Source organism: Belonocnema kinseyi, chromosome 10 (genome assembly GCF_010883055.1).
Source record: "Belonocnema kinseyi isolate 2016_QV_RU_SX_M_011 chromosome 10, B_treatae_v1, whole genome shotgun sequence".
Lineage (NCBI taxonomy): Eukaryota > Metazoa > Arthropoda > Insecta > Hymenoptera > Cynipidae > Belonocnema > Belonocnema kinseyi.
In genome coordinates, this window is record NC_046666.1 from 115,875,749 (window position 1) to 115,888,273 (window position 12,525).

At 34.5% G+C, this 12,525-nt stretch overlaps 1 protein-coding gene across 1 annotated transcript in view; it reads right to left on the reverse strand.

Moving 5' to 3' along the window:
- LOC117181326 (mediator of RNA polymerase II transcription subunit 13) overlaps positions 1–12,525 on the reverse strand; it is a 173,597-nt gene that overhangs the window by 27,656 nt on the left and 133,416 nt on the right. Inside the window, exon 12 of the mRNA XM_033373886.1 lies at positions 9,947–10,138. Within this exon, the coding sequence (XP_033229777.1) occupies positions 9,947–10,138 (192 nt within the window). The remainder of the gene's footprint in view (positions 1–9,946; positions 10,139–12,525) is intronic.

Sequence of the window (12,525 nt, forward strand, 5' to 3'; positions counted from 1 at the left end):
AACCTGCAGATCGAAAGTACAAGGTCACTCATGTATTTTACATGGACGATCTTAAGATCTATGCTAAAAACAAAGAGCTACTACATCTAGCTCTAGGGATTGACGAAAGATATGCTAAGGAAATTGGAATGGAATTTGGGTTAGAAAAATGCGCCAAGGTTTATTTGAAGCGAGGAAAACTTAATGGCATCCCTGAAGATCCTGAGCTCGTTGATAAAAGCGCTATACGACACCTTTGCGCTGGAGAGACTTATACATACCTGGGCGTGCCACAGAGCCGCATTCAGGATGTTATATCTATAAAGGATACTCTCCGACGCAGATACAAACGTCTCATCCGGCAGATTTGATCTTCCGAACTGTCCGCGAGGAACGAAGTATCTGCAACGAACATGCTTGCCGTCCCGGTAGTACTCTATTCATTTGGAGTAGTCCCATGGACGAAGAACGAGCTCAGATCTCTTGATATCGGGACAAGAAAGGTTATGCACATGAATATAAGCATGCATCTTAAGTTTTCCGTTCCGCGACTGTAAATCTCACGCCATCAAGGTGGTCGCTGAATATTGAGTCTTAAATATCTTCACAACAGGATTATTCTGGGTACAGCACATAGAGTCGCAAATGGAAGAAGTGGGCAAAGGAGATTTTCTAAACAAAGCAGCGGAGGAGACTGCTAAAATACTCGGACTTGACTTCAGTATTAGGGGTGAGCAAAATGCATCAAATCTTATCTATTTCGAGTAATCACTCCTGAAAGCCCGGATTAAGAAAGCACAAGAGAAAAACTTTCGTGAACAGCTCCTCGATAGGAGGATGCACGGTATCTTCCACAGAAATGTGGAGGATCAGTCAATGGCGTGTGAGCTAACGTTTGCTTTCCTTAAATCGCCCGGATTGAAGTCTGGTACGGACGGTTTCATTTTGGCATGCCAAGACGGTGTCATTTCCACCTTAACATACCGTCGCCACATTTTGAGCCAAGACATTCCCGATGATAGCTGCAGGGCGTGCCATGCACACCCCGAGCATCTAGCTCACATACTATCTAGTTGTCCAACTCATGCCGGAACGACCTACATCCAAAGGTACAATGCGGCACTAAGAGTGCTTATTGCCATCTCTCGTTAGTTTTACGGCATTAACCTTAATATCACTCCTCGAAACGCTTCTAGGGAAATCAAGTCAATTGTCGAAAATGGAAAGTGCCGCATATACTGGAACTTTAAATTCTCGACAATTGTTTCTGTTGCACACTCGACGCCTGACATGGTTCTTCTTGACTTCGAGAAGCGAACCATGTTCGTTATCGAATTTTCGGCACCAGGTGACAAAAACACCATAGTCAAGGAGAATGGAAAAAAGAGAGTTGCAACGATTGTACCCGGAATATTCTGTTAAACTAATCGCCCTTATCATCGGCGCTCTCCAGAGGTGCCAAGCTGTCACTCGTTAATATCCTGAAAAGCATCCCTGCGTGTCAACAATATGATAACACACTTGCGGGAAAAATGCAGAAGGCGGTAGTTCTTGGATCGCTCCGTGTTCTTAGGGTGCACAAAACTTTTGCCGGGTCGTCGTATTGATTCCGTTACAGACTGTAACCACCTATCTCATGGTCGTGAGACGTAGTTGTGGCTGACATTTTACCGAGGGTGCAACTTTCCAGATTAGCGGATGCTAATCCGAAAAATTGCACCCGCTCCAAGCGAAATCGCGGTAAAATTTCAGCCTTTTTAAGTTTTTTTTTTCAAATTCAAAATGGCGGCCCAAGTATGGCGTTTCAAAGTCTCTAACGCGGCTTCATGCGCGGCGAACATCCGCACAAAACGGAGATAGCAAAGACCCGTTCGATCAGTATAGAGTGGGGACCGCCTGCCAATCACTGCAGAGAACACTCCGCAGGCATGGCTAGACAATGGAACGAGAGACCAGCTCGCGTACAAGCGTCCCTTCACTCGAGTCCCGAGACTCATAGGGAATACCAGCACTTGGGTTTCTGCTCCAGAGGAGAGCAGTCTGGCTAGATCATCGTTAGGTTATTTTTACGCCCGTTTTCTTTCAATATGTGAGGCAGGATTTCAAGTAAGTAAAGTGTGGTTTCCCTTGAAGGCCCTAGCACAATCGTAGCGTACTACGCTTGAGGCAATTTATTAAACTTTATAATCAATTTTTAATAATTACCAGAATTTTTCCTTTTTTTATGGTTAACTTCACAGACGCCATTCATAAAGGAATCCTCTAGTTTTTTAAGGGATAGCTGCGACTATTCCTCGGCCTGCTAGTGTTCCTTTTTAAATGGTGAAGCGACCTAATTTTTATTCAACTTTTCGTTCCTCTGAAGAAACGCGTTTCTCCTAGGGCTTTCAAAGTGGATTTAAATGAGTCTTAAGAAAGAGATTAACTCCTAAAAATAAATAACGCGCTACACTTATGTTTCTGGGGAGTGCCTGCGATCACTCCCTGGCTTCGTAAGTTAATTTTCATTTCAATTATGAAGCATTAAGTAAAGTTATCCTACAATTGAAAGCAGGTCGTAGCTTCCCATAGAGTGATAGAAAAGTGAAACAAGCACGTTCGAGCTCGCATTCGAGGTATCTGCTTACATTATTGGATGTAAACATTCCTAGCGATTAAATTGCAGCGGTCGTGCCGAATTCGAGTGGAGCTCATTTATGGCTTAGCATTTATTTTATCTTCAAACAGTGTAATTATTATAACAATTTTCATAAATCGCTCTTCTTTAAAGAATAAGTTTAATTCATTATGTTGCGTTGTAAATTTACAAAAACTATTAATCATTTAAACCATTTTTAATTAAAAATTAAGAGTTTCACTTTTTTCTACGGGAGAATTTGTTCACAGAGTCAACTCACCCTTTTCTATGTTGCTTTAAAAAAGAACTGATATCTATTTACACAATTTTAATTTAAAAATTAAGAGTTTGCCCTTTTTTCTACAAGTCAATTTGTTTACGGAGTCAAGCAAGAATGCCTATCCGGTGACTTTTCTATATTGCTTTGTAAATTTACGAGAACTTTTAATTATTTATACAATTTTAATTTAAAAATTAAAAGTTTGGCCTTTATCCTACGAATCAGTTTGTTTTCGAAGTGAACTAAGAATGTCTATCCGATGGCTCTTTTTTAGACTGCTTTGTAAATTTACAAGAACTATTAATTATTTGATCCATTTTAATTATAAAATTAAGAGTTTGCCCTTTTTTCTACAACTCAATTTGTTTACGGTGTTAACTAAGCATGTCTATTTTTCATTTGTTTTCGAGCTAAACTAATAATTTCTATACGATGACTTTTTTCTATGTTACTTTGTAAATTCACAAGAACTATTAATTATTTACACAATTTTAATTTAAAAATTAAGAGTTTGCCCTTTTTTCTACAAGTCAATTTGTTTACGGAGTCAACTAAGAATGTCTATCCGATGACTCTTTTCTATATTGCTTTGCAAATTTATAAGGACTATTAATTATATAAACAATTTTAATTCCAAAATTAAAAGTTTGGCCTTTATCCTGCGAGTTAGTTTGTTTTCGAAATCAACTAGGAATGTCCACTCGATGACTCTTTTCTATGTTGCTTTATAAATTTACAAGAACTATTAATTATTGAAAGAATTTCAATTGAAAAATTAAGACTTTGCTTTTCTTTTTACGAGTAGGCTTCACTTTTTACCATAATTAACTAAAAATATCTTTTCGATGCTTTTTTTTCTCTGATGCTTTGAAAATCTACAACTATTAATTATTAGAAAAATGTTTATAAACATATTTATAGCTTGGCTATTTTTCAAGGAAGAGGCATAATTTGTTTACGGAATGAACGAAGAATGTCTTTCGATGATCATTTTCCACGTTACTTTGTAAATTTATAATAATTATTAATCATTCAAACAATTTTCATAAATATATTGAGAGTTAGGTATTATTCAAATTTGTTTACGAAATAACTAAGATTGTCTTTGTGATGCCTCTGTTCTAGGTTATTTGTTAAATTTACCAGAATTATTAATTATTGAAAGAAGTTTCATAAAATTTTTAGAATTTGGCTATTTTCTAATGAATAGGGTCAGTTTTTTTTATTAAGGTTTAATTACAATGCAGCTACATACGAGTTTGCACGAAGTACTCGCATTCGCCTAAACATTTGGTCAGATGAGAGGAAAACTGCAGAAAGCCACCTCCCGAGTTTAGCCGTGTTTTCAAAATTCGAGTACACAACTCGGTCTTTCGTCGTATATGGTACCCATGCGAAGTCATGTACAAATAGAAGTTATTAAAGTAAAAATGATTATCCTGGTATTTTCTTGAACTTAATTTCCAAATAGAATAATTACAATGAAAGTAGTGGGTCGCGCGCCTAGCGTGCGTAAGAGCTTCTAGTTAAATTTAAAAACTAGAGTCATGGTTCGTAGCACTGATTCTCTGGCTTATAATCAATGATTGTAAGACTGAGATTTGCCAGAGAATCAAAAATATTTTCCCTATTCTACCACATAAAATAAACTAAGAGGATCCATACTGAACTTCATTATCGTATCTCCGAAGGCCTACATTAGAAAATCATCCACTCTAGTTATTAAGTGGCTTTCTTATAATTATTTACAGATGAATAGGTTGAGTTTGCGTTTATAGTCCCAGTAATATGACAATTTGAGTTTAAAAAAATGTATTATTACCTAATAATCTGTCCACGTATAAGTTGAGAGAACTGAGCGACTCAAACTTCAGGAAACCCAGACAAGATTAAATTAGCTTCGCAATATTATTTTCTCTTTCCGAAAATAATTATGAAAGTTCACACGTACTTTCAAATTTATCATCTAAATCTCGGATTTGCAGAAAATGTCGAGATGAGTATTATGAAGAAACAAAAGACAATAGTTTACACAGTTCAAATAATTCTGACCTCGAAAATTATGTAAATCATACAAATGCAAGAAATCGTATAAATTAGAAAAAATATGAAGGTATTCTAGGAATGCCAATCTTGAAACAAGGAAAAACCTTACCACAAACAAAAATTGATAAGGTAATTTAATTTTATCAAGATAACAGCAATAGTCATGTAATTATGGGCGGTAAAAATAGTTACAATAAGAGATAATCGTAGGTCAGAGAAAATTCAAAAACGTTATTTGCATCCTGATATTAAAAATCTGCATATGGATTTTATCAAAAAGTATCCCGAATTTTCAATAGGATTGACTAAATTTACAGAGTAACGACCCAAATGGTGTTTACTAGCTGGAGAAAAAGATACACACAGCGTGTACGTGCGTGTTATACAAGAAAATGTAAATAACTTAATTGATTGTGCCAATTTAAAAAGAATTAATAACGGCTCTAAATTTGCAATAAAAAATTACAACGATTGTATAAAAGTAGTATTGTGCGGAATGCCAAAGAGATTGCTATTTAAAAGAATGCTCGACGTGCCCTAATTACGAAAAATTAGAGAATCATTTACTAAAAATGTTTCAACAACGAAATATTAATGATATTATTTTAAGCTTATGTCAATATACTGATAGATGTACACTACAAAATTATTGTCTTCCTGTAGAACAATTTATAAGTCAATTTAGATCTCATTTAGATAAGCTTATTTAACATCATTTTATCGTCAATAAACAATCTGAGTACATGATGAATTTTAGGGAAATTCTTACAGAGCAAGAAGTAATACTGCATTGTGATTTTTCAAAAAATTATACTTACGTTGCACAGAATGCCGCACCAGGATTTCACTTCAATAACAACGAATTCAGTATTCATTCTGTGCTTAAAACTATAAAAAAGAAAATGAAATAAAACATCAAAGTTTTATATTATTATCTGACTGTAGAACTCATGATACAACTGCAGTTTATGTCATGCAGAAAATTATTACACCTGAAGTACAAAATTACGTCCTAAAGTTCAAAAGATTATGTACGTGTCAGTTAATGCAAGACAGCATTATAAAAATAAATATCAAATGGTAAACTTGATGCATCATAAAAGTGACATCGGTGTTAATGCTGAATGGCATACCGTGCAACTGGCAAGCTAAAACAGCTGAATCAATTTTAACAAGTGAATCTCTGTATACATGGGCAAAAAATCACTTTAAAAATATACAATTCTTTTGTTATGATAAAAAAATGTATGATAAGGCTAGAAGATTTTTAAGTAAAAGATTTACTAATCCACCTTCAGTCACTGGAATTCATGATGCCCATGGGTTTTTTGTTAATTCAAGCGAGCTGGTAATTAAAATATTTTATTCTGACACATAGAAAGCTTTAAACATAATAAACTACAAACTTAACTAAGCATAAAAAAAATTTTTAATCGAAAATAAGAAACAAGTATTGCGGGCTCTCATTGAGAAAGTCTCAACCCTCTTAAACGCAGAGAGTAAACTTTGAATTTTGTTAACTGCAAAATTTATAAAAAATTGTATAAAGAGTTTTCTATGTATGTTTTTGACCTTTTTTGAAACTACCAGACCCCATATTGGAGCCGCCATTTTGAATTTAAAAAAATCGAACTGGGATTGAAAGAACAAATAACAATCTTTGTTTTGATATAATCTATAATCTTTTTTAATTCGACATTTTTCTTATTTTTCTTTTCTCATAGATAAAATTGCACCAGAAATAAATGCTTGATAACATCTTTATATGTGGAAAGAGAATCCGTGGTTATTTAATTGGAAAATAAATATATGGAGCACTTACAACTTCCCCTCGTTCTATTGGTTATATTTATCTTTTTACTCATCTTGACATTTAGGACATTCAATTACTTGACATTTAATTGACATTTACATTACTTGACATTTAATTTATCAAACTGGAAACATTGCCTATAGTTAAGTAGCATTTGTTTTACACTGTTTTCACTCCTAATAAGGCTCAGAAAGGGAAATTCGATGGGTTCATTTTGATCCCAAGAAAGTCATCGAATGCCCCAATTTTTTTTTGCATGTTTGCGCGAAAAATAAAAGTTACAAATAAGAGTATATTCAAACGAGATGTCTTCCGGAATAGTATCTTAAAATCTGGCAAAAATTGAGAACACTCTAGGAAACCCTAAAATTATAAAGAAAAATTTAAATTTGACAAAAATTTTGAAATCTGCATAAAATAATTTTTTAAACCTATTTTGCTTGCACGTGTGATCTAGATTTAAATCGATCGATACCACATTCAGTACACTTCATGGGGGTCCCCCCAATGCACTACTTTTAGGCATGTTTGCGATTTCTGAAACAGGTTATTTTCGATCCACCCTAGTACTATATGTAACACGAGTATGGTTTACTCGCTTTCTGGGCGTGGTTTGAAGCAGTAAAGTAGGTCATTGTTGGTGGTGGAGTACTTTACCGTCCGCTGGAAATAAGCGTTCGTTACTTCGCCCCACAGGCACTCTTTGCGAGGTACTTGTTCTTTAAACAAACCTCAAACCTGAGATGTAAAACCATTAGAAAAATCAAAAACTATACTCTTATTACATAAAATATAATGTCTACTGAGCATCGACATACAGAAATGGATCGATAACGCTGTGGGGAGAACGGAAATGGGCTCTAGAGAGAGAAAAAACATGTGAGATATAGACCTGTTTCTTTCTAGATAAAGCTGATTGATCGAGAGCATTTTCGTTAGGTGAAGTTTGATGAAGCTCAGGACCGTGCTTTGTATCGTGAATGCCCCAATAATGTGACGTTTATTGTACACTTCAGAATTTATTTAATTATAATTTAGTGTAAATAAATATTAAAAATGCAATAGATAGACTATGTAATTTGCGGGCATTGTAAAGACGTTTATATGGGGATGTTTTCATACGTAAGTAAATTTATTGAATATTAAAAGAAGAAATGTAACAACAAAAACATTACCTCAAAATATGAAGTATTGTACCTATGTAATACAATTGTATAACACTGTTTTTCACATTTCTGAAACTTTTTACACTATTTTTGATTTTACAAAAGGATTATTATTGTAGCATTTTCAATCCAATTTCAAGAAGACTTTAGGGTTAGCAAGTTCTTTTTATAAGCTAACAAAAACAGGATATTTTGCATAAATCTTTTTAAAAATTCGATTTCTTAATAGAAATTTATAATGTACTGTTTATAATTTTTTTTAAAAATTAACTGCACGGAATATTTAGGAAATGCCCGGGGCTCCCAATTCACTTTACAAGTCCTGGAATAGATAAAGGCAGGTCTACATCTTACTTGTTTTTTCTCTATCTAGAGATCATTTCTGTTCTGCCCACAGCGTTATTCGTCCATTTATATATGTCGATGGTACCAAGATAGCGAAGCCTTTTTACAGTCTCGCGTGTTTACAAAAACTCGCCTACGCCTTGGTTTCGACTCGTTCTTCTGCAAACTCTCGCTCGGCCGTAAAAAGGAAGAAAAACTAAAATCAACTTTTTTAATTAATCTCAATGTAATTTAGGTCATGTCTATAAAGTAAAGGTAAAATATTGAACCATATGCTCAAAATTTTGCTGCAAAAAATCTCATATCATGCTTTTAATTAGATCATTTAGCTGCGTCACATGAGGCGCCGCTCCCTATGCAACAAAGTTGCTCACATTTTTAACAGTGTAGCAAGTTTTATCATCATATCAAGTCTTCCACAAATAGAAAAAACGTAAAGCCTTTTACTAGAAAGATTTTTTAATATTTCTATGTGACTTTTTTTAGCCAACATCAATAAATAAAATTGAAATTAGACAATACACCATTATTAATTACACCATTCTGCAAAAGTTAACGAATTATATGATTAATAAGTAGATTTGTTAAGAATCAAATCAATCCTTTCTTCGACCGTCAATGTAAATAACAATAACAATTATAAGATTGAATGATATGTAATTTGATTCGTTCACCTTAGTTTGCCTTTTAAATAGTCACTAGGATACTTTCAACTCTACAAGAACACTACCATTGAAATATATGAGACCTACTACTCCTTGTTAGCTTCACAGCATCTCCTAACGTCGCATCTAATGACAGAAGAATTATGTACTTTTGTCAATTCGTTGAGATATTGCAAAAACAGTGAAAATTTCAAAGTTTTCCTAAATTATAAACAACTTCCGAAATATTAGATTTTTACGTAGAATATAAGTAATGTATTTAAAAAGGGTGACAATTTTTCAGTAAATGCTGCTGGAATATTAATATGGAGAAAAAAGGTAGTAAAAATAAACATTGATGAATAATTTACGAAAGCAATATTAGAATAATAATGATGCACACTAAGAATATTGAATGATTTAACATGGCCTACTATCACTTTCGCAATGTTTTCAAAGATTTTTTTCCAGTGCAAAATTTTGTAATGTTTTTAAATTTTTTTTTAAAAGGTAAGAATTTGTCAGTATTGTATGCATAAAAACCAATATTATGGTATTTTAGGAAATTTTCGTTTACCATTCTTGTCAGTATTATCAAAATTATGAGAATTTATACTACTAGAAAAAGCAGGCGGTCTCAAGATATTCCGCTGATAGTGACTTTATTCAATTATTAAAGTATTTTTCAAACATACATCGTATTAAACAGAAATTTTGAAGCCCACTGAGGACTAAAATATTTTTAATTTTTAGCAACGATTCGTATACAAATATAATTTACAATAGGATATGCCGTGTCTTGAAAATAAGAAGCGTTTAGTGAACAAAATAATTTTTTGCCACTGTACTCAATAAAAATAAAAAACTTGTGAAATCAGTTTTCACATCGTTCGTTCACAGATATTTATTTTTATATACTCCTATTACCAAAAAACGTAGAGATAGGATCCGTTTCAATAATCATTTGCTGAAGAAAAGTGATCAAATTACTAATGGCTAAATGGTACGGCACCTGATCCTCCTTAAAAAAAACTTTCAAAAGAAGGAAATACTCACATCTTTATTTTTGAGAAAAAGATCCGCAGCCGCAGCAGTGCCAAATCCGGTGAGACTTTTAACAGTGGAGTTATGGTTAAGAAGACGTCGACCTTGCAGGAAGACAGTTAGAGCTAATGCTCTCATTTCATCTTGAATTTTTCGCTTTTCACGAGCTCGGCCTAATTCCATTACACTTTCTAACGATATTAACTGTAAAATCAAAATTGAAAATGATATTATTTAGTTATTTAGTTGAGCTTTCAATAATTTATTCACCTCGGCAATTAACGATCCAGTAGATAACCACTTTAATCCTAACAATAAATACAGTACAGAAAAATACTAATTAACGGCAGTTTGGGCATTCAGTCGAAGGAAACTCACAAGTCTCAACTTCGTCTTCTGTAGGTAGAATAAATGACGTATTAACAACTGCCTTAAAGCGAAGACATTATTAGTTTAATATCTTAAACATTTTTAGTTGGTTCTGGGTAAATAATTTTCAAAGGTAATTTAATATTAGCGTAAATAATTGTTTAACTGAAATATACTTTAATCTATGAAAACATGTAAAATTGTTCAATATTTTCAAAGGTTCTATTTCATTTTAAAATAATTTTTTTGTTTATTGAAGACTTTGTACTTGAATATTATTTTTGCGATTATATCTTCGTTCAAAGCTAGATCTGATTTATAATAAATAACACGCGCAGTACATTTCAACATAAAGCGATAATGAATATTCACATTAGGGCGTATCGAATTAAATATTTTGCTTTTTTTTTTGGTTTGCGCTTAAAACTTCCTGATACGTGTCCATACAAGCAGTAAAAATACATATTGTATCCACTTATATACTTGCTTAGTACAGACCCAATGGAAAAATGTCCGATGTTCGCGCGTTCCAGTTAAAGTGACAATTAATCATAAAATTCATATAATATTAGATACTTGTAACTATAAAAAGCTTAAAAAATGATTATTTCTGAACCGGATTAGTTGTAAAAATGCATAATGAATTCAAACCGATAGTTCAAAACAATCGATGGCGCAGAGCACCCGACATTGGGGCGGCAAACAGTGTCGATCACCCTAGAGTTCGGGGTGCTGAAAATAATTTAGAAAATAATTTAGCAAGTTTCGCATCAGTCATTGCGAAATCAATGTGCATACCTCTTGAAAACTAAATATGTACGCGGAACGCTTCCTCAATCGCTACTTAAACAAGCTACAGACGAAAAAAAGCAGGCACCTTCTGAGAGATGATAGTGATTTCAGGATATGGAGGAACACTAACATGCAGGTTCACCAAAGCCCTAAGATTTGTCTGAAATGGATAGGCCTCCCTTCATGATGATCTCTCGATACCTCTGATATATCAATTGTTCAGTTTATGGTGCTGTGAGAGCTTTGGCTGATTCAAATCGAAGGCTGAACCCGACGATGTATCAAAAGACCAAAAGACGCTTGCATCAACTGAACAAGAAGATTGGATTGGCAAGCCAGAATGCCTGTCATGTTCAATGAGTGATGGACTACATAAAATCTAGTAGACCATTTACGGGAAAAGTTCTAAAGTTCGCCCAATTATATGAGATGAGGTATATGAGATCTCATATTTAAAGACAGAAACGACCGTTCCGCAGTGGCTGGTGTAAGGAGTTTGAACACACTGTATACGATCTTCACAGCCGTCCTAAACAACTGAATTGTTCGACGAATTAAGCCTGAGTGGAGAGAAATATACGAACAAAGTGGCTCACAAATATGTAGTAGGCTACCGGGAAAACCTGCTAATTGACAGATACGTCTGCAGAGCCGTAGTAGCCCATCAGCGCGTCCTGTCAATGGCCTAAATTGATCACCAGAAAGCTTTCGATTCAACCTCTCATGAACTTATCATCTGTCAGAAAGCTTGACGGTTCATCCACACATAGTAAGATGCATAAAGAGATTGATGTCCTTTTGCAAAACTAGATTTACTATCTCGTCCGGAAAATATCGTGTGACAACGGAAAACATCATCTTTCAGGGGGGTGTCTTTGGGACACCACGAGCCCTTTGCTTTTTTGCATAACACTTCTGCGTCTATCACTCGCACTAAGAAATTCTTCTGGATAAGGTATCTCACGTAATTTGCATGGACGATCATCAGATCTGTGCTTCTAGCACAAGGCAAGTTCAGAGTGCTTTAAATATCATCAAGAAGTAAAAAGGAGAGATTGGTATCAACTTTGGATTGGACGAATGTGACAAAATTCATCTAAAGAAAGTAAAGCTTATTGGCAGACAGAGTCTGTCGTGTTTCGGGCTCAGATTTGAACCCTGTTCTTGGTCCGCCTTTTCTCTCTTGCGAGTGCCTACAGGATCCTCTCATCCTTTGAATTCCTCGTCTTTCTCTAGACCCAGTTGCCACCACGCCTCCTAGAAAAAACCTGTACCAGCAGAACCATCTCTCCGACCAGGGTCAACTTCTCCATTGCGGGATATCCACTTTAATATACCGGAAATGACTGATCGCGGATTGCCGACTATCGTTCGACTGTAAGTGGTAATAAAGTTCTTTTGCCTCGCCTAATATGATTGTCTCATTGTGT